Below are 21,804 nucleotides of genomic sequence, written 5' to 3'. Positions count from 1 at the left end.
AGGTTGTAACAAGTGCTGTGAAGGCCACAGGGATGGAGAAGCCACGTTAGGGTTGGTGGCCAGGGAAAGCCTCTGTGGTGATGGTATTTAAGCTGCCCCCCCCCAAAGGGTGAGGAGACCGTTCCAGAAAGGAGAGAAAGCACAGCACGTGCGGTGTCCATGAGGCAGGAAAGAGCTTGGTGGGCTGGGAAAGAGAGGCAAGCTGGGGGGCTGAGACACGGCGGGAGGAAGAGTGTGACTTGGGCGGTGGGGGAACGGCAGAGGCCGGGTGTTTGGGATTCACTCACAGTGCAGTGGGCAGCTATGGGAGGCCTTGGGCAGAGAGTGGCACCGAGCTTCTGTGCGGGATTCAGGTCAGAGGGGACTGATGGACCCAGGACAGCAGCTAGGAGGCTGCTCCTGAGGTCCAGGAGCAAGGAAGGAAGTGGAGACTGAGGCATTTGGAACTTGTTTAAGGACAACCAGACTTGCTGACGGGCCTCGGGGGTGGAATAAGCGCTAGTATTAAAATACTGAGACTGAAAAACAAACAGCCGGGAGCGCGAGTCACAGCTACCGGGGAGGCTGAGGCAGGAGGATCGCTGAGCCCAGGAGTTCCAGACCAGCCTGGGCTACACAACGAGACCCCTTTCTTCAAAAAATTTTTTTTTAAACCACACACAAGAAAACCACCGAGGTGGGACGAGGGAGCCCGGGCGGCCTGTCTACCCCAGCCCTGCATCATTCCCCCGCGGCCTCCCCCAGCGCAGCTGCCCGACACGGAACCCCAAGAGTACCGGCCAGAGTCCGCACTCGCTTCCGGCGAGGAACAGGCAGGAGACGGACCACTTCCGGCGAGGGGCGGGAAAGACAGGCCGCTTCCGGCGCGGCGATTCCGGAGCGCCGTGCCCCTTTGGTGGCTGACTGGGTTCCGCGGGGAGAAAGGCTTCCTCGGCCGTCTGATCCCGGTCCCGCAGCGCCCCCGCGCCACTGGAACCTGCGCGCCGCTCCCAGGAACCCTGTATGCCGCATCGCCGGCTTCTCTCCGCCTCCGGCCCCTCCAGACACCTCAGCTCCCTAAACAGCTCGGTCCTTGAGGGCTCTCTGCCCCTCGCGCCTCTGTTGCCCGAGTCGTCCAGGCCCCTCTGTCCCTCTCCCCTCTTTTGTTCCTTCTCGCAGCCTCGCCGCCCTCGGAGGCCCCCAGGGCTGACCGTGCGGACAGTGGGAGCCCCCTCGCTTCCCTGCGGGGATTGAGGACGGTTCAGTGCCCAGATCTGACTGATGAGGGGGATGGAGGGGTGGCCTGGCCAGGACTGACCACGTAGGGTCTTCCATGGAAGTCAGACATGGGACTGGCCAACCTCAAGGTTGCTGCTGAGCCTTCTGACCGCCCAGTGGGGTGACAGGCTGGACTGACAGCTTCCCGTGGGTTTGAGCTTGCCTGTCAGACAGGTTGCCTGATGGACTGCCCTGGACTGGCTCACCAAGACTGACTGGCCCAGGCCCAGGAAGTTCTGGGGGACCCAACCTGGATGAACGTTCTGAACTGACCACCCACCCAGGCTGACCAGGCCAGCCCACTTCACTGACCACCTGTCCCCATCACCCGTGCAGCCATGGAGAAGATGTCCCGGGTGACCACAGCCCTGGGTGGCAGCACGCTGACAGGCCGCACCATGCACTGCCACCTGGATGCTCCAGCCAACGCCATCAGCGTGTGCCGTGATGCAGCCCAAGTGGTCGTGGCAGGCCGCAGCATCTTCAAGATCTACTCCATTGAGGAGGAGCAGTTCGTGGAGAAGCTGAATCTGCGTGTGGGCCGCAAGCCCTCACTTAACCTGAGCTGTGCTGACGTGGTCTGGCACCAGATGGATGAGAACTTGCTGGCCACGGCAGCCACCAACGGTGTGGTGGTCACGTGGAACCTGGGCCGGCCATCCCGCAACAAGCAGGACCAACTGTTCACAGAGCACAAGCGCACGGTGAACAAAGTCTGCTTCCACCCCACCGAGGCCCACGTGCTCCTCAGCGGCTCCCAGGACGGTTTCATGAAGTGCTTTGACCTGCGCAGAAAGGACTCTGTCAGCACCTTCTCAGGTGAGGCCCCCTGAGGCAGGTTGGGGCAGGTAGGCATCTCTGCTGGTGCCCAGTCTGTCCAGGCAGGCTGAGAAGTGCTGCATACATCAGAGGCCCTTAGATGCACTCCCAGAGGGCTTCCTGGAGGAGGTGGGGTGGAAAGGAGGTGGGAGCAGGCCTAGATGCGGTGTCATGGTGGGGAGGCAGGTGGCAGGACCAGCAGGAACTGAGGCTGGGTGTGGGAGGGGAGGGCAGAGCCCCAGCTTTCTCAAAGCTGACCCCGTGGCTGAGCAGAGAGCTCATCGCACCACCTCCCTTTCCCTCACTGCAGAGCTCCAGGCCACCCCAAGTCTGCCAGGACTTCCGGGGTTCTCAGCCCAGGGAGGCAGAGGAGGTGGGGTACACTGTCTAGTCCCCCCAGGGTCCTTTTCCTGGGGACCACAACTTTGCCCAAGGACTGATGTAGAGTACAGAATCCAGGGAGCACTGAAGCCGAGAAGTTTGTGTTAAAAACCACCTTGCAGTGGCGGGGGACAGTGGCCTGTAATCCCAGCACTTGGGGAGCCTGAGGTGGGAAGATTGATTGAGGCCAGGCTGGGCAAGACAATGAGACCCCATCTCTACAATAAATTTAAAAAGTTAGCTGGGTGTAGTGGCGTGTGTCTGCCATCCCAGCTACTCGGGAGGCTGAGGCAGGAGGATCGCTTGAGCCCCGGAGTTTGAGGCTACAGTGAGCTGTGACTGTGCCACTGCACGCCAGCCCAGGCGACAGCGAGATCCTGCCACAGTAAGGAAAAGGAAAAAACACCTGGAATCCTGCTTCCCAGCCCAGGCTCTTGGGGCCGCTCTGTGTGGCAACTCCCTGCCTGTCTGTGCTGGGCAGTCCTTAGGGGTGTCCACTCTACCCTCTGGGCCTCCTGGTAGAGGGTGTGTGACACCATCCCACAGCCACTCCGCGGGCCCTGCCCTGGGGACAAGGCCCCCTTGCCTCTCCCTCCACTGACACCTGCCCGCAGGCCAGTCTGAGAGCGTGCGGGACGTCCAGTTCAGCATCCGGGACTACTTCACTTTCGCCTCCACCTTCGAGAATGGCAACGTGCAGCTCTGGGACATCCGGCGCCCCGACCGGTGCGAGAGGATGTTCACGGCCCACAATGGGCCCGTCTTCTGCTGTGACTGGCACCCCGAGGACAGGTGTGGGGACACGGGGGCAGGCAGCAGGGCTCAGGAAAAGCTCTCCCACTGCTTTAAGACCTGTGAGACAGAGAGTGGGGAGTGGCAGGGCTGGGGGGCCCCCTCTCCCCCAGGAGAGGTCACTGAGGGCATGGGTGGGGCCCTCCCACAGGGGCTGGCTGGCCACAGGAGGGCGAGACAAGATGGTGAAGGTCTGGGACGTGACCACACACCGCGCCAAGGAGACGCACTGCGTGCAGACCATCGCCTCAGTTGCCCGAGTGAAGTGGCGGCCCGAGTGCCGCCACCATCTGGCTACGTGCTCCATGATGGTGGACCACAACATCTACGTGTGGGATGTACGCCGGCCCTTCGTGCCAGCTGCCATGTTTGAGGAGCACCGTGACGTCACAACAGGCATCGCCTGGCGCCACCCCCACGACCCCTCCTTCCTGCTGTCCGGCTCTAAGGACAGCTCCCTGTGCCAACATCTGTTCCGAGACGCCAGCCAGCCTGTTGAACGTGCCAACCCCGAGGGACTCTGCTACGGCCTCTTTGGGGACTTGGCCTTCGCGGCCAAGGAGAGCCTAGTGGCTGCCGAGTCGGGGCGCAAGCCCTACCCCGGTGACCGGCGCCACCCCATGTTCTTCAAGCGTAAGCTGGACCCCGCCGAGCCCTTTGCAGGCCTGGCCTCCAGTGCCCTCAGCGTCTTTGAGACGGAGCCTGGCGGTGGCAGCATGGGCTGGTTTGTGGACACAGCGGAGCGTTATGCTCTGACTGGCCGGCCGTTGGCTGAGCTTTGTGACCACAACGCAAAGGTGGCTCGGGAGCTTGGTCGCAACCAGGTAGGAGGGGCTGGGTCGAAGGGGGCCGAGGAGCCGTGGCCTCAGGGCTGGGGCTGGCTCCTCCAACACTGTGCTCGCGCTCAGCGCTGGCCAGTCACTCCACCAGCCCCTGCCCCAGCAGCCGAAGGTGCCACGAACACACAGGGCCAGGGCTGTTCTCTGGTGGGGCAGAGGCCCAGACAGTCAGCACCTCAAGCCCTCTGTCCCGCCCTGCAGGGGGGTGTGAGCTGTCCTCTGTGCCCCAGTCTCTTGTCGCCCCACTGGTCCCAGGCTCATTTCCAGTACCTGCCTCCCAGTTCTGTTTCCTTCTGAGCTAGAATGGAGACTAAATCTTTGTCTTTCCCACAGGCCTTGGCTGCCTCACCTGGGGCGGGCAAGGACCCTGGTCTCCTGGGTAGCTGGATGCTGGGGGTTTGTGATTCTCTCCAGCCAGAGGGGGTCCTGCATGGGGGGTGCTGGGAGCCTGGGACCCCCACAAGTGACTGGTGCCTGTCCCCAGGTGGCCCAGACATGGACCATGCTGCGGATCATCTACTGCAGCCCTGGTCTGGTGCCCTCTGCCAACCTCAATCACAGTGTGGGCAAGGGCAGCTCCTGTGGCCTGCCACTCATGAACAGGTGGGTGCTGGGGTGGCTCTCCCCAGCGGGTGGGGCTGCTGGAGCCCACCCACTCATGGGCCCTCCCTGCCCCCAGTTTCAACCTGAAAGACGTGGCCCCAGGGCTGGGCAGTGAGACCCGGCTGGACCGCAACAAAGGTGACACGCGCAGCGACACTGCTCTGCTGGACTCCTCCGCCACGCTCATCGCCAACGAGGGTAGGTGGAGGGTGGCAGGATGCTGACGGGAGGGGCTGGGCATCCCCCAGCACACTGCCCCTGAACGCCCTCCCCGCTGGGCAGATAACGAGGAAACCGAGGGCAGCGACGTGCCCACCGACTACCTGCTGGGTGACGCGGAGGGGGAGGACGACGAGCTGTACCTGCTGGACCCCGAGCACGCGCACCGTGAGTGGGGGCTCAGGGCGGGCGGGGCTGGAGGGGCAGGTCCGGACAGAGGCTCAGACCCCCCTCGCCCGGCCCCCGCCTCCCAGCCGAGGAGCCCGAGTACGTGTTGCCGCAGGAGGCCTTCCCGCTGCGCCACGAGATCGTGGACACGCCGCCCGGGCCCGAGCACCTGCAGGACAAGGCCGACTCACCACACGTGAGCGGCAGCGAGGCCGACGCGACCTCCTTGGCGCCCATGGACTCCTCCTTCTCGCTCCTGTCCGTCTCACACGCGCTCTATGACAGTCGCCTGCCGCCTGACTTCTTCAGCGTGCTGGTGCGCGACATGCTGCGCTTCTACGCCGAGCAGGGCGACGTGCAGATGGCGGTGTCTGTGCTCATCGTGCTGGGTGAGCGGGTGCGCAAGGACATCGACGAGCAGACCCAGGTGCGTGGCCCGGGCACGGGAGGGCCTGGAACCGCTGCTGCCACAGCACAGCCCTGCGCTTGGCCCGTCCACTGCGCCGGCCATCCTGACCTCCGCCCCGGCCCGCCCCGCAGGAGCACTGGTACACGTCCTACATCGACCTGCTGCAGCGCTTCCGCCTCTGGAACGTGTCCAACGAGGTGGTCAAGCTGAGCACCAGCAGGGCCATCAGCTGCCTCAACCAGGCCTCCACCACCCTGCACGTCAACTGCAGCCACTGCAAGCGGCCCATGAGCAGCCGCGGCTGGGTCTGCGACAGGTGCGGCCGTAGGGGGCGGCGCGGGGGCCTGCGGGCGGCCCAGGAGCCCCTCGCTGAGGCCCCCTCCTGCCCGCAGGTGCCACCGCTGTGCCAGCATGTGTGCCGTCTGCCACCACGTGGTCAAGGGTCTGTTCGTGTGGTGCCAGGGCTGCAGCCACGGCGGCCACCTGCAGCACATCATGAAGTGGCTGGAGGGCAGCTCCCACTGCCCCGCCGGCTGCGGCCACCTCTGCGAGTACTCCTGAGCCGCCCGCGCGCGCGCGCGCGCAGGGCCTGCCGCCTGTGAGCCCAATAAAAGCAGTGGGAGCCGCAGTCGCGCGCCTGTCGTCGGTCGCGCCGTGCGGGCGGGGCGGGGCGGGCGGGCGGCGGTGTCGCCTCGGTGACCGGCGGCCAATGGCAGCCGTCGGCGCGGTCCGCGCGGCGCCTCCCGGAAGTGCTCCCAGCGGGCGGGCCGTAGAGGCCGCTTCCGGGTCCGGCGCGGCGCCGCCGTTGCCACGACGACCGGGCGGGCGGCGGCCGGGCTCCCGGCGTGCAGCGCGGCGGCGGGCTCATGGCGCCGGGGCCGCTGCCGCTGCTGCTGCTGGCGCTCTGCGCGCTGGCGGGTCCGGCTCGGCCCGGGCCGGCGGGCGACGGGGGGTGGTGAGCGGGCCGGGCGGCCGGGCCGGGCGGCGGGGGGCGGCGCGGGGGGCGGGCGGCGCTGATCCGGCTGTGCCCGCAGGCGGCGGGACGGGCCGGCGGCGGCGGAGGAGGAGCGCTGCACCGTGGAGCGCCGGGCCGACCTCACCTACGCCGAGTTCGTGCGGCAGTACGTGCGCCCCGCCGCCCCCGTGCCCACAGCTCGCTCACCTTGAGCGCTGGGTCACGCCCTTGTGTACCGGCCCTTCAGCCCCGACCGCGGGCGCACGTGTGGGCGGGGGCGGCGGTGGGCGCGGCTCGGAGCCGGCAGCGACTCTGCTCCTCCCTTGCAGCTACGCCTTCTTCAGGCCCGTCATCCTGCAGGGGCTCACAGACAACTCGGTGAGCGCTGCGCTTGTCGGCGCGCTTGACCCCGCAACTCCCCCGTGCTGGGCCCGGCCACTAAGTCCTCTCCCCACCCCCACAGAAGTTCCGGGCCCTGTGCTCCCGCGAACGGCTGTTGGCCTCCTTTGGGGAGAGAGTGGTGCGGTTGAGCACTGCCAACACCTACTCTTACCGGAAAGGTGAGCTGCCGCACCCCGCGGGACCCGCCTGCTTGCTGGCATCCTGAAGGCAGGACCAGCCAGTCCTGACCGCCCCTTTTCCTGCAGTGGACCTGCCCTTCCAGGAGTACGTGGAGCAGCTGCTGCACCCCCAGGACCCCGCCTCCCTGGGCAACGGTGAGCCAGATCTGGGTGGCGGTGGGGTTGGGGACACTTAAGAGTCCCCAGGTGCCAGGATCCCTGCTCCCTGTCTTCTTTGTTGGCAGACACCCTGTATTTTTTCGGGGACAACAACTTCACTGAGTGGGCATCACTCTTTCGGCACTACTCCCCACCCCCGTTTGGTCTGCTGGATACCACTCCTGCTTACAGCTTTGGAATCGCAGGTGGGTGCTCCTCGGGACAAGAGGGTGCTGAAGGTGGGCACAGATCGGGTCTGGTCACCAGCTGCTGATAACTGACCCCACAGGAGCTGGCTCTGGGGTACCCTTCCACTGGCACGGACCTGGCTATTCGGAGGTGATCTACGGCCGCAAGGTCAGCACGGGGTCGGGGGGCTTGAGGCTCCGAAGTCAATGACCACAACACCCAAGAGTGACTCTGCCGTTCCTGCCCCCAGCGCTGGTTCCTCTACCCACCTGAGAAGACACCCGAGTTCCACCCCAACAAGACCACACTGGCCTGGCTCCGGGATACGTACCCAGCTCTGGCGCCCCACGCACGGCCCCTGGAGTGTACTGTCCAGGCTGGTGAGGTCAGTGGCTGGCAGGAGAGGGCCGGGCCGGGGCAGGCCAAAGGGCCCCCAGCTAATCCCTGTGCTGTACCCCTCCTCTTCCAGGTGCTGTACTTCCCTGACCGCTGGTGGCACGCCACACTCAACTTAGACACCAGTGTCTTCATCTCTACCTTCCTTGGCTAGCCAGAACCAGCTGCAGGCAGGCCTGTGTCACACACCAGTACATGCCCACCTAGTGCTCACAGATTTTATTACAGAGACAGTGATAGCAGCAGTGGCCTGAGCCCAACCCACTCTCACCTGTTTTCCAGCCTGGACGGGGGACAGGGGAGGCTTGTGGCCCAGCAAGAGCTGTGCTGAGAGGGGAGCAGTCCAGAGCCCAACAGCAGAACTGATGGGCTGCAGGCCCAAGGACACAAACTATGTACAGGGGCTGGGGGCTTCTGCCCCAGGGCCCTCCTGCGCCAGGACCCCAGGCAAGGTGCAGTGGGGGGCGAGGGGGCTTCAGTAGTCCTCCACCCAGCCGTTCTCAGAGATGAATGCGTCAATGACCTCCTTCATGGCCAGGTTGGGGATGAGCTGTTCCTGGGTCAGGGGGCTCCGGGTCACAGGGTCAAAGTGGCCCACGCGCTGTGGTAACAAGGTCAGAGGACACTGAGTGGGCCCAAGAGCCATGCTGCTGGCCCTGTGCCTGATGGTCTGTGGGTGCTCACCTGCAGGTGCTCCTCGATGTCCTTTCGGTCATAGGTGATGCCACTTGGAGTGATGCATGGCTCCCGCATCAGCTCGAAGCTGATCTTACCACACAGGTAGTCAGGGATGTCTCGCTTCTGTGCCACATGGGGATAGGGTCAAGGGCCAGGAAGGGGACACTGCTCCAGCACCTGCTACCCAGACTTCAGGGAACAGACACTCACCTTTCTCTTCTCGTCCACCTGAGAGAAGAGCTCATCCATGTCCGCCATGTATTTGTCCTGCAGAGAGTTGAGCACTACGCTTAGACCAGACACCCCTCTCCCACGGGCACGCACAGACTCACCACGCAGCACGGCCACCCTCACGTCATGTGCACACATGCCCACAGACCCGTGCGTGAGCCAGGGCACCCTTACATGCTTGGCTTCGATGCAGGCCTGCTGAGCCCGGACATGGCCTTCATCCTCGTCACCCTCATGGTTCCGCTGACACTCTTCCAGCTCCCTGGGGGTTGACCGGAAACTAGTCAGAGATAGACCTAGCAAGATGTCAGACCCCACGTCAACCTCAGGGCAAATGTTCAGGCCTCTCCCCTCCTGGTTTCCTGCTTGCCATTGCTGGCCTTCAATAAACATTTGTATTGGTAGTTGGTGACGCAGTTAATGGGAAACAGGGTGGCCTGGTGGGGGGAGGGGCCCACCTCTCACGCTCTGCTGCAATGAGCCGCGTGAGGTAGGAGTGCAGCTCACTCTCCTGGTGGATGCGCCGCTCCTCAATGCTGTTCCAGCGCTTCTTCTTAGCAATGCGCAGTGCACTGGGGATATCATCCCCAAAGTTGAGGCGCTGCTCCTTGGCCAGGCTGTAGGCTGGGGGAATGGAAGCTTCAGATCACCCTCTGGCCTGTCCACCCACCTAGTCCCAGGCGCCCTGCAGCCAGGCAGCACGGTGGCCCACCTCGCTGCAGATTGGCGATGGCCTCGTCATAGCTCTCCATCTCCAGTTGGCACTGCCCCAGAAAGAAGTGCGCCTTCACAGACTGCCCGTCCAGCTCCAGGGCGCGCCTGCAGTCGGCCAGCGCTTGCTCGTGCTGCTGCATCTTCAGGTAGCACAGGGCCCGGTTAGTGTAATACACCGCCACCAGGGGATTCCGGGTCTGGGGACCAAGGCCAGGCCAGCCAGCATGAGGCTATGGGCTCAGCCTGCGCCCTCCGTCCCAAAAAGCTGACACCCCGATGTCTCAGGTCCTGTCCCAGCTTTGGGGCCCCGGGCTGGAACTAGGTTTATCAGTTGTCAAAGCCCCGGCTCCCAAGGATCTGCGGAAAGTGGAATCCTGGCTGAGTCCACCCTCTTGGCTCCAATTGGTCTTGTAAAGTTTCTCTAACCTGTAGAGAACCGAGGCTTTGGGCCCGGGGTCCTCAAGGGGCAGGAGTCCCTGTCCTCCAACCCAGCCAGCCTCACTGGGGGGCACAGTTCTCCCGCAAGCAGGTTCGAGAGTCCAGGCCTGAAAGCCGCGTCCCGCCCCCTCCCCCGGCGCCGGCCCCCCGCCGCGGCGCACTCACGATGGCGCGGCCGTAGCAGGCCGCCGCCTCCGGGTACTTGCGGCCCACGAAGAGCCGGTTGCCCTGCTCCTTGAGCTCCTGCGCGCTCGGGCTCTTCTCGGGGCTGCCGCCGCCGGCGCCCATACGCGCGCCGCCCTCCTTCTCCTCCTTGCCCTTCATGGCGCCGCGCGGCACGGCCTGGGCCCCGCTCCCGGGCTCCGCGCCCGGCTCGCCCCGCGCCCGCAGCCCGAGCCCGAGCCCCGCAGCCCGAGCCCGCGATCCGCTCGGGCCCGGTCCAGCGATCCGCCACCGGAACTTCCGGCCGCGCGGGGCGGGGCCGGCGCGATGGACACGTGAGGGCGGCGGGGTCGCGCGTACGTCCGACGAGCCGCGGAGGCCGGTACGTTGGCGGGCGGGAGGGGCGCGTCCCGAAGCCCGGGGCTGCCCCGCGAGACCCTTCCCGGGCGACGGAGGGCGGGCTCCCCTGAAGCCAGCGTGGGCCGCCGGCGGCCCCGCCCCCGTCCCGCCCGCAGAGACCCCGCCCCTCGCGGCCGGCCCCGCCCCGCCCGCAGAGACCCCGCCCCCAAGTGAAGATGGCGGCTGCCTGCGGACTGTGGGGCTGCGAGGGCCCCGGCCGCCGGGCCGCCATCCCGGAGCGCCACGGAGACGTGCTACGGGCGCGCGCCCCCCCGGGGGCGGCTGGAAGCCCTGGACGTCGGCAGGGCGGAAGGGGATGAGGGCATGGCGCCCCGCGGCCCGGACTCCCGCCACCACCCTTCCCCAGCTGTGGGCAGGCGCCACCTGCGGCCGTCGGGGGCCGAGCGGAGAAGCACGTGACGCGAGGGGCGCGGCAGCGGCCGCTGGCGGAGGCGGGGCAGTCCTCCGGAGACCCCAGCCCGACCCATCCGCCCGCAGACGGGGCGCTTCCGGCCGCGACTCTTGCAGCTGGGGGCCGCCAACCCCCCGGAGCCGCTGGAGCTGCGCTCGGCCGCCGCCTCCCGCCTCCTGCCAGACGTGCGGGCCCCGCCACGGCCTCGGGTGAATGGGGCCGTGTCCGCGCGGCGCGCTCTGGGACAGGAACGTCACTCGAAGGAGCCACGAGGTCTTGGGCAGCCCCGGGCAAGTCTCCAAGACCCCGTCCTCACACCGTCGGGCCTGAATGCTGCTGCTTCGCTGCCCCAGCGGTGCTGGCGGCCAGCTCCGGAGGCGTCGCGGTGTCTGGCCTGCCAGCCCGCAGTGCACCCTCAAGCACTACCTGCCGTACCTGGGCCAGACGCCAGAGCGAGCCGCGGCTCTGGGCCGAGGTGAGCGGACTGCGGTGGGCAGGGAGGGCATCCTGAACCCCAGGCAGGACCGTGGCTGGTGTCCCTGGACTCGACTCCTGTGCCCTCCCTAGCCAGTGCCTCAGGACCGTGGAGCCCTCACCTGTGGAAACAGTGCTGTGGACTTGGGTTATAGGGCAGAAGCTGTGTCCAGACCTGCTACCCAGCCTTGGCCCTGACTTGGCCACTCACGAAGACACCAGGCCGGCCAAGCAGCACAGGACCCAGGCTGCTCCCGTGCCACGCAGGCTGCCTGAGCAGGAAGCTGGCCACGTTTGCCGAGCTCACCCTGACTAGCAGGCCCACGGCCCGCCCCCTTGCCCCCGGCTCCCAGGCCTCACTCCAGGTGCAGAGGTACAAAAGAGGAGAAAACCCAGGCTTTCATCGTGGTGGGGAGAAATCCCTTATGTTCAGCAGGTGTTGGGGGGGCCAGACAAGCCTCCAGAGCCCCGGGACAGTCACCTGGTGCTGTGTAAAATATTTATTCATTTTCAAAAAAGGCTCAGACTGCAAGTCCTGGGGGTGGGGCTGGGGGGGGGTGGTACACAGACTCCTCTGCACCACCCACCCAGTCCTGGCCCAGCCACCTCCCACCAGGCCTGGGAGGGGCAGCTGGGGCTGGAGTGAGCCTTGGCCTCAACTCCCGGGGCCACAAGGGCCACCTGCCCCGTGGGAGCAGCAGCTCTGAGACGTCCATCCATGGAGGCGGACACGAACGCCCACCTGGTGGCCGGCCCCCCACGTGCCCAGGCCCGGCCCAGGGGAGCGGGTCAGGGCGGCGGGGGGACGTGTGTGCCCAGAAGGTCGTAGGCGAAGATGTTCCAGAAGATGGCGAAGAGCAGGAAGGTGCCGTAGGCCAGCAGCACCACCCACCAGCCACACTGGTCCTGCAGGCGCTCCTCGTAGCTGCGCAGGATGGTCAGGCCCATGCTGACACCCACCACCGCGCCCGCCAGGTGTGCCATGAAGCTGGGCTGCGGGCCCGAGGCGGGCAGCGGTGGGGAGAAGCGCAGCCACACGGCCCGGCCCACCTCGGAGCTCACTGCGGAGGGATGCGGCAGGTGGGAGGTGCCCTGGCTGCAGGCGGAGGTGCCCCCAGCCCCACCCAGCCTCTACTCACTGCACACCAAGGCCAGCACCATCCTCAGCAGCTTGTAGGGACACCTCATGCCAGCCCAGTTCTGGTGGGGCACACAGACAGAGAGGCCGTGAGGCCTGCCAGATGGGCCCCTCCCCACACCCCGCTGCTGGGCAGCCCCATTACCATGACGACGTTGGCCAGGTGTGCAGAGCACAGGGCGTAGACCCCGCCGGAGCCTCCCACCACGGGGGCCCGCATGTCGGTGATGGAGACCGTCAGGGAGCCTGTGTGAACCGGTGGGGGAGGGGTGAGGGCGGGGCCAGCCAGTGAGGTGGGCAGGGGGCGCGCGCCTGCCTCACCTGCCAGCACGCCTGCCAGGTAGAGCAGGCTGATGCGGAGCAGGCCGTGCACCATCTCCAGGGGCACCCCGATCATCAGCTGCAGGAGGGCATTGAACCCCAGCTGCTCCAGCCTGGCCACATGGAGGACAGGCACGAGGGTGGGGTCAGCTGCCTGCCCGCCCCTAGCCCGCGTCTCAAGTTGCTGCCTCTGTCCCTTGGGCTGAGCCTCTCTGATTTAGTGGGTGGGGTCTCAGGGTGGGCTGGGCCTGGCCAAGCCAGCAGCCCCCACTCACCCGACGTGCATGAACATGTAGGTGAGGAAGCGCCAGGCCCGGGCGCGGTGCCCGGGATGGTACACGAGGGGGCTCTTCATGTACTCGGGGTGGTAGGTCTGCAGCACCCACTTGTTGAGGCGGGCCCCGTAGCACAGGAACACGATGATCTGGGGACACAGTGTTAGGGCTGGTCAGGGCCAGGAACGCAGGAGGCTCCCAGGGCAGCAGGTGGGTGGTCCCACCTGGGCAAGGGTGACAGAGGCCATGAACACGGGGGGCGGGCAGCTGCGGTGCCGGTAGAAGTACCAGCGGCGGTCCACCTCACAGGGCAGGATCTCGTAGGCCACGTAGCGCACGAACCGCTTGTAGACGCCCAGGCCCGGCTCGTCCAGCAGCCCGTCCCGGGGCAGCGCCCGCTGTCCGTTAGCAATGGCCCGCTTGAAGCTGCTGGAGCGCTTGCTGCTGATCTAGGGGTAGGGGCCAGAGCGTGGGCCACGGGTTCTCTGCCCCGGCACCCCTGGCTGGCTGTGTGGCCTGCCCGGCTCCCACATCCACAAGCCCTCCCCAGTGTGAGGGGGGCCACCTGCCCACACCCCTCTGACTGGAGCACTGGGTCCGCCCAGGCCTGGGCCCTGCCCCTGCTGCCCACCCACCGTGGCACTGACCAGATCCACCAGCTCCTGGTAGCAGACCTGGCCCCGCTCGTTGCTCTGGGCCAGGGCCACCAGCATGTCCAGCTTGGCCGGGTCCAGGGGCAGCTCATGGCTGTGCACCAGACCGGCGAAGGTGTCTGCGCCGATGAAGCCTGTGTTCTCGGGGTCCAGCTGCTGGAGTGGGGGAGCCACCAGCCCAGGCCTGAGGGCGGGCCGACCCCGGACCACAGGGCTGGGCCAAGCCGGCCAGGAGCAGCAGGGCCCCCGTCCTCCAGCTCCCTAGCAATTCCCACCCTGCGAGGGGAGGGCCAGGATCCGAGAACCACCCTCCCTCCAGGGGCCTGGTCCGGCCAGCCCGCTGCTGGGGTCTCAGACAAGGGGGTCAAGGTCATGGAGGGAGGGGCTGGGGGGTGCCAAGCAAGGCTCTCTGGGAGCTGGGTCCCCCACGAGCTCAGCCCCGCCGCAGGACGGCAGCATCCAGGGTGATGCCAGCTCCCCACCCACCCGCCACGTACCTGCTCCTGGATGAGCTGCAGCAGGGAGCTCCTGTCCATAGAGCCAGGGCCAGGCCGGGGGGCCGGGGTCGGCGGCCGCGGCCGGGAGGGGCTGCTCTGCGGACGGCTCTGCTCCGCCCCAGCCGACCCGCTCCGCCCGCTCCCGCTCGGTGCCGCGCCGTGCTCAGGCCGCGTCAGAGCCGCCTGCCCGCCCCCACCGCATACGCCGCCACGCGCGGCCAGGACACGCGCGCACCCTGCACGCGGACGCGCCGGCCAGGCCGCCTCTGGACACACACCCCGGGCAGGAGCGGCCTGCGCCGCCCAGCGCCCATCCCCCACCCCGCCCAGGCACGGCTGCTGCGCCGCGCGCACCTTCCGCCTCCCGCCCAGACAGCAGCCGGGAAACTGAGTCGAGCGGCAGCACCTGGAACCCCACCCATGCAAGCCCTTTTGCACTCCCGCACAGGCTTCCTGGGCTCAGGCCGCGTAAGGATGTCACCTCCTTGGGGAAGCCCTCCCTGACCCCCCACTACGATCCTTGCAGTTCGTTTGTTTCTGCCTTGGGCTGGGAGCTCCCTGACACACCCCTCCCCGGGGCTGCAGCAGGGATGCCCGCTGCCCGTGGTGGGCACCAAGGCCACCTCGCGGGGTGGGAAGACCCTCCTGGAGCTGCCCCAGCTGACCACCAAGACCAACCCACATCTTGACACCTGGGCTGGGGCTGTGGGCCCCACCCAGGCTGCAGGAGCTGTCACGGGCCTCCAGGCCCAGGGAGGCACCAGGGCTGGGCACAAGGGGTGTTGAGACAGCCCCACGGCAGCAGAGCAGAACCCCCAGCGGGCAGGGCTGTAGCTGGTTTAAGGGAGAGGCCTGTCCCTGGGGGGAGTGGGCAGACCCTCCAACAATGAAGGTGACACAGACTGAAGACACATGACCATAGAAAGCCCTCCAAGTGCCACTCAGAACCCTGCCTCTGCTGTTGCAGAGACCCAGCGGCTGGGCCCCAGGGGGATGCCGCAGGCCAGGGAGAGCCTCCTGCCCTGCCCCAAAGCAGGCTGAGACCCGAACCCGCTGGCCAAACCCACTGTGGGGACAGTACCAGGACTTTAGGGTCCCTGCAGGGCAGGCAGCACTGCAGGACCTGGCCCCAGCACCCAGGTCTGTGGATGCCTGTCTGGGTGGCCCTGGGGAGACCACGCTGTGGGCTGAATCAGCTCCGGGCCCCAGGAAGCACGGCTGGGCCCATCCCCGAGTTGGTCCTTCCCTCCAGTCTGGGAGCTGCCAGCTTCCTTCAGGCCAGGGCCCTGCGGGCAGCCCCTGCCCAGTGACGTCACACGCACTTGGTCACACTCACTCGGAAACTCAGCTGACAGGGTGCTTTGGGAAGTGGGCAGAGCGGGGAGCTACACAGGGCCCTGGGGAAGGGGCAGTCACCGGGCACATCCCAGAGAAAGCCCTGTCTGCAGTGGGCCTCGCCCAGACCGCTTGGCCTCCATGACAGGAATCCCCTGGACCACGGCTGGCACAGCTGGGCCTTCCAGAGCCACTCACCACCTTGGCCTGAGGCCTTGGGATGGTGACCCAGGGACGGAGGGGAGGTGTGACATTTCCAGCCCACACCAAGACACAAGACACGTTCTGGGTTCGTTCAAAAAAAGCTGTTTTCGGAGACTGGGATCCGACAGACGGAAGATACAAGTGAAGTTTAATCAGGACACCCAATCTCGTGTCTTTCACCGTGGGTACAACCGTGGGCACAGCCGTGGGAAGGCTCCGAACTGGGCAGAAGGATGGGGGAGCCCAGCCCCCCACGGCCCAAACTCTGCCTTCCAGCCCCCTTCACACCCACCGGCCACCCTGGGCCAGGAAAGGGGTGGAGCCCTGAGAATTCTGGGTCTGGGGTCACCTGTGGCCCCCAGCCCGACACACCAAGCCCACAAAGGAGCGCACTGCCCATGGGTGTGGCGGCACGTGGGGCTCCCACCCAGCACACCTGCCACAGCCACCCCGGGCGCAGGCAGGAGCCAGGGCCCCGCGCGGCAGGCTGGAGGGCCCTGCCCAGGGGCGCAGACCGTCTTCAGAAGCTGAGGGTCGGAGACAAGGGAGCTCCCTGAGCGGGGGCCCTGCAGCAGCGCCGTGGGCCCAAGGCCAGACTGCTGGGCTGGGAGCCCCACAGGTCGGGGAGGCTCAGGGTCCCAGGGGCCTCATCGACTCTTCACCAGCACCCTGTAGAGCGAGAAGCTGAGCACCGCAGCCACAGCGGCCCCGACAAGCCCCAGGATCCCCCGGAGCCAGAAGGAGGTGGGACGCAGCTCCGCTCGGGCCAGGTGTCTGCAAGAGAGAGGAGCTGTCTGCAGGGCCCAGGCACGGGCCCACCTGCTCGCTCCGCACACCCTCGGCCGTGCCCTGACAGCCAGGCCTCCCAGACCACAATGGGCAGCCAGTAGGGACCCACCCGGCAACCCTGATCCTGCTCCAGCCCCGACGCCAGAGTGGCCCCAATGCCCTGTGATGGGACAGGCCACCCTCCTCCTGGGACTATGGCACCAGGTACGCACGGGAAGGCGGCCATGGTGGCGAGCCGGGTGAAGATGGCAGTGCTGGGCTCGTCCAGGCTGGCGCAGGAGAATGGGATGGGGGTCGGCAGCCGGTGCCGGCGGCAGAACTCTGCTGGTGACAGGCCACGCGTCGTGGTGACTATGGGCAGGTCGGCTTTGGAGCAGAGAAAGAGGCAGGGCGTCTGCCCGTCCATGTAATGGCGCTGTGGGGGGAGGGTGGTGTGAGGCGCAGCCCCAGGGCAGCAGGGCACGGGCGGTGCCCCTGGCAGGCACCCAGGCCAGGCCTCACCTTGTAGACGCTGGCGCAGTACGAGAAGGACTCTGGGTCCCTGCCGTCGAACATCAGGCAGGCAACGTCACAGGCAGCATCCAGGGAGGCGTCCGGCAGGCTGTCTGCACCCACCTCACACAGCTGGGACAGACAGGGGCCTCAGGGAAGGGTCCCCAGGGGCCGGGTCCCCCAAGGGCTGCACTGAGACAGCTCGACCAGCTACGGGAGGGACGTGTGGGTGTCCCCAGGGCCGGCACTCACGATCAGGTACTTCTCCTGCCCGTTGACCTGCACGGTGTTGACGGCATAGCTGGGGGGCTCCAGAGGGCACTCCCTGGCATCCTGGTGCTGAGGAGGGAGGAGGCCCCGGTGCTCAGTGGCCCCAGTGCTCCCCAGATGGCCCTGCCCCTGCAGCCACCGGAGGGGCGCAGGGCCTCGGTGCACACTCACCCCCGGGCGCTGGCCGAGGAAGGCCCGCAAGAAGGCAGACTTGCCCACGCCGCGGGCGCCCAGCACCCTGCACATGAGGACGCTGCGCTGCGTCTGCCCCTTCTCCTGGTCCAGCCTCTTCTCTCGGGTGACTATGAGGACGGGCACAGGTAAGGGTGGCTGCCAGGGTCTAGGCCCGCGGCCTGGCGAGGGGAGGCGCCCACCTGTGATGGCCTGGGCCTGGGAGTCCTCGCAGAGGGTGGGGTAGCCCAGGTAGCCGAGGTGCCCGAGGCAGCGCCGGACATCCAGGTAGGTCAGCAGCCTGCGGGCGGGAGGGGTGCGCGTTACGGCAGGGAGGGGCAGCGGGGCGCGGGCGGGCGCGGCACAGGCTGCACTTACGTCCACTGGCAAAGGTACCCGTGGAGCGGCAGCCGGCCGGCCTCACTGCGGACCGTGCCCAGGAGCTCAGGGCCCCAGGGCGCTGCTGGGAACACACTGAAGAGGCTCTGCAGCTCCGCAGGTGACAGGGCGCCATCACGGTCCTGCAGGGAGAGGGGCCGTGGTGACGTGAGCCAGGGATGTGGCGGTGGGTGGGGGGACAGTGAAGCACACGCAGCCAGTGTCTCACCTGGTCGTGCTTCTCAAACACCCTCTGCACAAACTGGTGGCCCAGGTGGTTGAGCTCGGTGCTGCAGCCGGGGGGCACATGGAGCCTGCGAAGACACAACAGCCCATCTGGTTCGCAGGGGACCCTATGCCACCAGGCTTGACCCATTTGGCTGTCACCCTGAGGGCCCCATCTGAGCAGTCAGACCCCCCCTACGGAGCCCGGAGACTCCTGTGCCTCCAACCCTGCAGATGGGCCAGGGAACAAGTGGCCGTTGGGGTTCCCAGGGAGGGTCCCAAGGGAGGTCCGGGGTTCCCAGGTCCCAGGGCAGTGAGTCCCAGCGTGCCCACCCTGCAGACGCCGCGGGTCTCAGGGCAGCGCCCGCTGTGTGGCCTGTGCCGCAGGGCACCGCCCCGATGGGCCTGCTGAGGGGGAAGGGGGGGCCCCTACACCCAGGGCAGGTGAGCCCCAAGCCCTGCTCGCCACTCACGGCGGGTAAAGGTAGTCAGCGGTCAGCTCAAGGGTGTCACTGTAGCCGAAGCGCCGCAGGATGGTCCACGTGGTCTCATGGCGGCCACGCTGGATGAAGAGGGTGTTCAGGAAGAGGAAGCCTGTGCCAGACAGAGCAGGGGTAGCGCCAGGCACGGCCGGCCGCTGCCCAACACCCAGGGGCCAGTGGGGCCCGGCCTCACCGTCCAGGGTCAGCCGATCGTCCCGCACGCCGCCTGCCACGTTCTTGCGCACCACCGTCTTCACATCCTCCAGCGCCTGTGGGGCCAGCGGGTGCCCGAAACAGGCTTTCTGCCTCCAAGAGAGAGTGGCTGAGTCGGCCGCTACCCTGGGACTGCAGGTCTGGCCACGGACAGCGGCAGGGGCCTCAGGGGGGTGGGCACCTTGGCGGGGGGGCACACCTGGAAGGCGTTGAGCTCCTCGTCGCTGAGCGCCTGGTCCAGGTCCTGGTCTGAGAGCCTGAAGATGCGTGTGAGGGCCTGGACGCACGCGGGCCTCAGCTGCGGGTACAGCGGCTCAGTGCCCCCTCCCCCCGCCGGCAGCTCCCGTCCCACCCACCCTGCGGTCCCACCTGTTTGCCCTTCCGGCCCAACACGCCCCACGGGCCCCTGGGGAGCCCGGGCCCAGGCCCACCTGCTTGGCCTCAGGGTCATACAGCGGTGCTGTGGGGTGCAGGACGGCCTTCTGGGCATAGTAGAACAACTCTGAGATGTTCCTCAGGTTCTTGGCTGAGCACTGGGGAGGGCCGGACAGGCTCAGGGACACACCCAAGGAAGACACAAGGACAGGGGTCAGGGCCCCCAGCCACCCACACAGGTGCATGCTCCAGAGCCTCGACACAGAGTTCCCGTCCTGACTGCCTTGCGCCGGCTGGAACCACGCCCCGCCCACTCACCTCCACGCAGGTCTCGATCTCGGGGAACTGGTTCATGATCGGAAGCACGGCTTCCACGGAGCTCCCCGGCCGCAGGTCTGACTTGTTGCCCACCAGGATGATGGGCACCCTGGGAGAGAGGGTCACGGTCACCAGGGAGGCAGAACCAGTGGGGCACCCCCCAGGTCCTGCTCATTACCTGGGCCCCTTCTCGGTCCCCCCATTCACCAGCGGGATCCACTTGGTTCTGATCTGAAAGGCAAAGCCCGGCCGTGAAGTGAGGCTGCCCACCTGGCCCACAGCTTCCAGCCGGAGCTCACCCCGGGCTCAGGGAAAACGAAAAGTGGAGGTTGAGGCCACCTAAGGGCCCCAGTCTCAGCCACTCGGTATGAGGCCAGGGACAAAGCAGACAGCAGGCGCGGCCTTGTACGCCTGCCCCAGCAGCTCACCCAGGGTGGCCCAAGGCAGGCCCACGGTCACCTGCCTGGGTGTTCTGGGACTGGGAGGGAAGAGGGGTTGCTACAGTTTAGACTGGCGGCCACGCCAGGCTGCGGGGTGGGGACTTGGGTGTGAGGCTCTCCAGGGGAGCAGCCTGCAGCTCCAGGTGAAGCTCCCCAAAACGTTTGTTAGGGATGGGGCTGTTCAAGGGGTTGGGTGAGGGTCCACCTTGGCCCCCCTGTCTCTGCACTGGGGTCTGCGTCGAGGACAGGGTGCTGACCGAGTGGGTGCTGGCAGCTCACCTTCTCAATCGTGGCCTCCTCGGAGACATCGTACACCACACACACCACGTTTGCCTGCAGGGACAGTGGGAGGCGCGGGGAGACGAGAGGCTGCCTGCTCACCGAGCATGGCCCAGGCCAACTCCACGCTCTCAGGCACTCACAGGTAGCACAGGGCACAGCTCCCAGGCCTGGGAGCCCACCCTTCCCTAGAACCTGCCCCCAGCCCGGTGTTCGCAGAACAGCCACTCTCTGCTGTCACACCGGGGACAAGCAGCTGGCTGCTGGAACCTCAGACAAGCCCCTTCCTGCCCCCACCCCCAGTGCAGACACGCTGGACACCCAGCACCACAGCCCCCCAGCAAGTCCCTGGAGAACTCAGGACAGACACAGCCACACCCAGAATGCAGCACCCTGAAGGAGAGCCAACAGTGAAACCCCACCCTGACCTCGGCTCTGACTCCCCTGTGGTTACAAGCAGTTGACATGATGGTGGCAGGGGTCTGCGGCTGCCTCGGAGGCTAAGGCCTGTGCCCCTGCCTGGCGATGCCCCCAGAACATAGTAGAGGCTACAAGTGGTGGCACACGCAACCTGGTAACAGGTGAGCCCTGGACACGACAGCACCCACCACAGCCTGGAGGCTGGGCAGTGGGCTGCGGTACGCAGCAAGGGGGAGGCTGCTCCCCAGGGCACACAGGAAGAGCAAACGATGGCCGGCCACGTGGGCAAGACGAACCAACAGCCTCAGGGATGCCACACTCCCTTCTCTCCCCTAAGGCGCTGTACCGGCCCCTGCTCCCAGCAGGGTACTTCGTGGGAGCCTTGACTGGGCAACCCTTGGTACCGAGAGGTCACAGCAGAATTACCAGGGCCGAGGACACATCGAGCACCTTAATCCAATTCCCCAGAGAGCGAAGCGGATTAGGCAGAGGCTGCATGCACCCCCAGAGGTGGAGAGCTGAGCCCCCGTGCCCAGCACCCCCTCCTGAGCCCACAACGACCCGAACCTTGTGGATCTCGTCCTGGAGCTCCTCGTCAGTCTGCTCGGCTTCTGGATGGAAGAGACCCCGCTGCAAACCGTTCTGAAAAGCCGGCCCCTGGGCAGAGCCGCTGGCAGGGGGGACCCGATACCTGAGTAATCCACGATGTGGGTGGGCACCTTCTCCGGGGTGACGTCTGCGGGGATCGTGATCTCCTCTGCCCGGGGAGGGACCTGCGAGAGGCCCGGGCGGGGCTGACCAGGGGACCGCGCGGCGTCGCGGCCGCAGTCCCTCCCTGCGCAGCCGGCGCCCCGCTCCGACGCGCCGGCCCCTCACCTCCTCGGGGAACTCCTCGCCCACCAGCGACAGGATCAGCGACGTCTTCCCCACCTGGGCTGCGCGGGGCGGCGCGGTCAGCGCGGGACGGCCGCGCTCAGGGCGCCCCGTCCACACCGGCCCCCGCAGCCCCGAGCCCCGCGACCCGGCGCCTACCCTCGCCCAGCAGCAGGATGCGCACGTCCCGCCTCATGGCTGCCGCCCGGAGGGCACCCCGACCCCCACCGCCCCCCGACCTGGCCCCGGCCGGGTCCTCCGCCCTCTGCCCGTCCCCTCGCGCCCGCACTTCCGGCCCCGCCCCGCGCTTCCGGTTCCCATTGCGCAGCCGCACCAGCGAGCCGGGCGGGCCAGAGGGGCCGGGCTGCGCGGCAGCGCCACCGCGTGGGCGCGCCAGGCACC

General features: G+C 67.1%; 5 protein-coding genes across 11 annotated transcripts; 2 read left to right on the top strand and 3 right to left on the bottom strand.

Moving 5' to 3' along the window:
- The first annotated feature begins 845 nt into the window (after window positions 1-845).
- On the top strand, window positions 846-6,108 carry WDR24 (WD repeat domain 24). 2 transcript variants are annotated; one of them, XM_045541022.1, is made up of 10 exons: window positions 846-1,000; window positions 1,594-2,076; window positions 3,072-3,249; window positions 3,401-4,073; window positions 4,573-4,691; window positions 4,768-4,889; window positions 4,974-5,078; window positions 5,165-5,505; window positions 5,619-5,803; window positions 5,880-6,108. In XM_045541022.1, exons 2-10 carry the CDS (start codon window positions 1,596-1,598, stop codon window positions 6,046-6,048), a joined length of 2,373 nt encoding a protein of 790 aa, XP_045396978.1. In that variant the 5' UTR covers window positions 846-1,000; window positions 1,594-1,595; the 3' UTR covers window positions 6,049-6,108. The 2 variants fall into 2 exon arrangements, with proteins under 2 accessions (XP_045396978.1, XP_045396977.1); XM_045541021.1 differs by having other exon boundaries at window positions 846-2,076.
- An 88-nt stretch (window positions 6,109-6,196) lies between these two features.
- Window positions 6,197-9,059, top strand: JMJD8 (jumonji domain containing 8). Its single transcript, XM_045544775.1, has 9 exons — window positions 6,197-6,442; window positions 6,505-6,608; window positions 6,772-6,820; window positions 6,906-7,002; window positions 7,090-7,158; window positions 7,248-7,367; window positions 7,451-7,518; window positions 7,601-7,735; window positions 7,820-9,059. Exons 1-9 carry the CDS (start codon window positions 6,197-6,199, stop codon window positions 7,898-7,900), a joined length of 969 nt encoding a protein of 322 aa, XP_045400731.1. The 3' UTR covers window positions 7,901-9,059.
- On the bottom strand, window positions 7,951-10,355 carry STUB1 (STIP1 homology and U-box containing protein 1). Of its 2 annotated transcripts, XM_045541025.1 has the most exons (7): window positions 9,973-10,355; window positions 9,368-9,566; window positions 9,114-9,279; window positions 8,830-8,917; window positions 8,635-8,691; window positions 8,431-8,547; window positions 7,951-8,347 (listed from the first exon to the last, which is right to left on the bottom strand). In XM_045541025.1, the coding sequence occupies exons 1-7, from the start codon at window positions 10,129-10,131 to the stop codon at window positions 8,222-8,224; spliced, it is 912 nt and encodes a 303-aa protein (XP_045396981.1). In that variant the 5' UTR covers window positions 10,132-10,355; the 3' UTR covers window positions 7,951-8,221. The 2 variants fall into 2 exon arrangements, with proteins under 2 accessions (XP_045396981.1, XP_045396979.1); XM_045541023.1 differs by having other exon boundaries at window positions 8,635-8,917.
- Window positions 10,356-11,593: 1,238 nt separating this feature from the next.
- On the bottom strand, window positions 11,594-14,274 carry RHBDL1 (rhomboid like 1). The gene is made up of 8 exons (XM_045541020.1): window positions 14,139-14,274; window positions 13,636-13,797; window positions 13,213-13,437; window positions 12,989-13,137; window positions 12,714-12,826; window positions 12,538-12,638; window positions 12,394-12,454; window positions 11,594-12,315 (listed from the first exon to the last, which is right to left on the bottom strand). The coding sequence occupies exons 1-8, from the start codon at window positions 14,175-14,177 to the stop codon at window positions 12,044-12,046; spliced, it is 1,122 nt and encodes a 373-aa protein (XP_045396976.1). The 5' UTR covers window positions 14,178-14,274; the 3' UTR covers window positions 11,594-12,043.
- Window positions 14,275-15,797: 1,523 nt separating this feature from the next.
- On the bottom strand, window positions 15,798-21,702 carry RHOT2 (ras homolog family member T2). 5 transcript variants are annotated; one of them, XM_045541019.1, is made up of 19 exons: window positions 21,562-21,648; window positions 21,406-21,464; window positions 21,221-21,302; window positions 21,097-21,140; window positions 20,110-20,163; window positions 19,569-19,621; window positions 19,391-19,499; window positions 19,129-19,230; window positions 18,897-18,995; window positions 18,678-18,786; window positions 18,476-18,596; window positions 18,007-18,091; window positions 17,778-17,920; window positions 17,603-17,700; window positions 17,400-17,530; window positions 17,211-17,297; window positions 16,968-17,090; window positions 16,679-16,881; window positions 15,798-16,451 (listed from the first exon to the last, which is right to left on the bottom strand). In XM_045541019.1, exons 1-19 carry the CDS (start codon window positions 21,596-21,598, stop codon window positions 16,325-16,327), a joined length of 1,866 nt encoding a protein of 621 aa, XP_045396975.1. In that variant the 5' UTR covers window positions 21,599-21,648; the 3' UTR covers window positions 15,798-16,324. The 5 variants fall into 5 exon arrangements, with proteins under 5 accessions (XP_045396975.1, XP_045396973.1, XP_045396974.1 ...); XM_045541017.1 differs by having other exon boundaries at window positions 17,211-17,530; window positions 21,562-21,683; XM_045541018.1 differs by having other exon boundaries at window positions 18,476-18,786.
- Between the last annotated feature and the right edge of the window lie 102 nt (window positions 21,703-21,804).

This window comes from Lemur catta, chromosome 2 (genome assembly GCF_020740605.2).
Source record: "Lemur catta isolate mLemCat1 chromosome 2, mLemCat1.pri, whole genome shotgun sequence".
In the NCBI taxonomy this organism is placed as follows: Eukaryota; Metazoa; Chordata; class Mammalia; order Primates; family Lemuridae; genus Lemur; species Lemur catta.
Note: the sequence above shows the minus strand (reverse complement) of the source record. Positions and strands in the feature narration are given on the sequence as shown.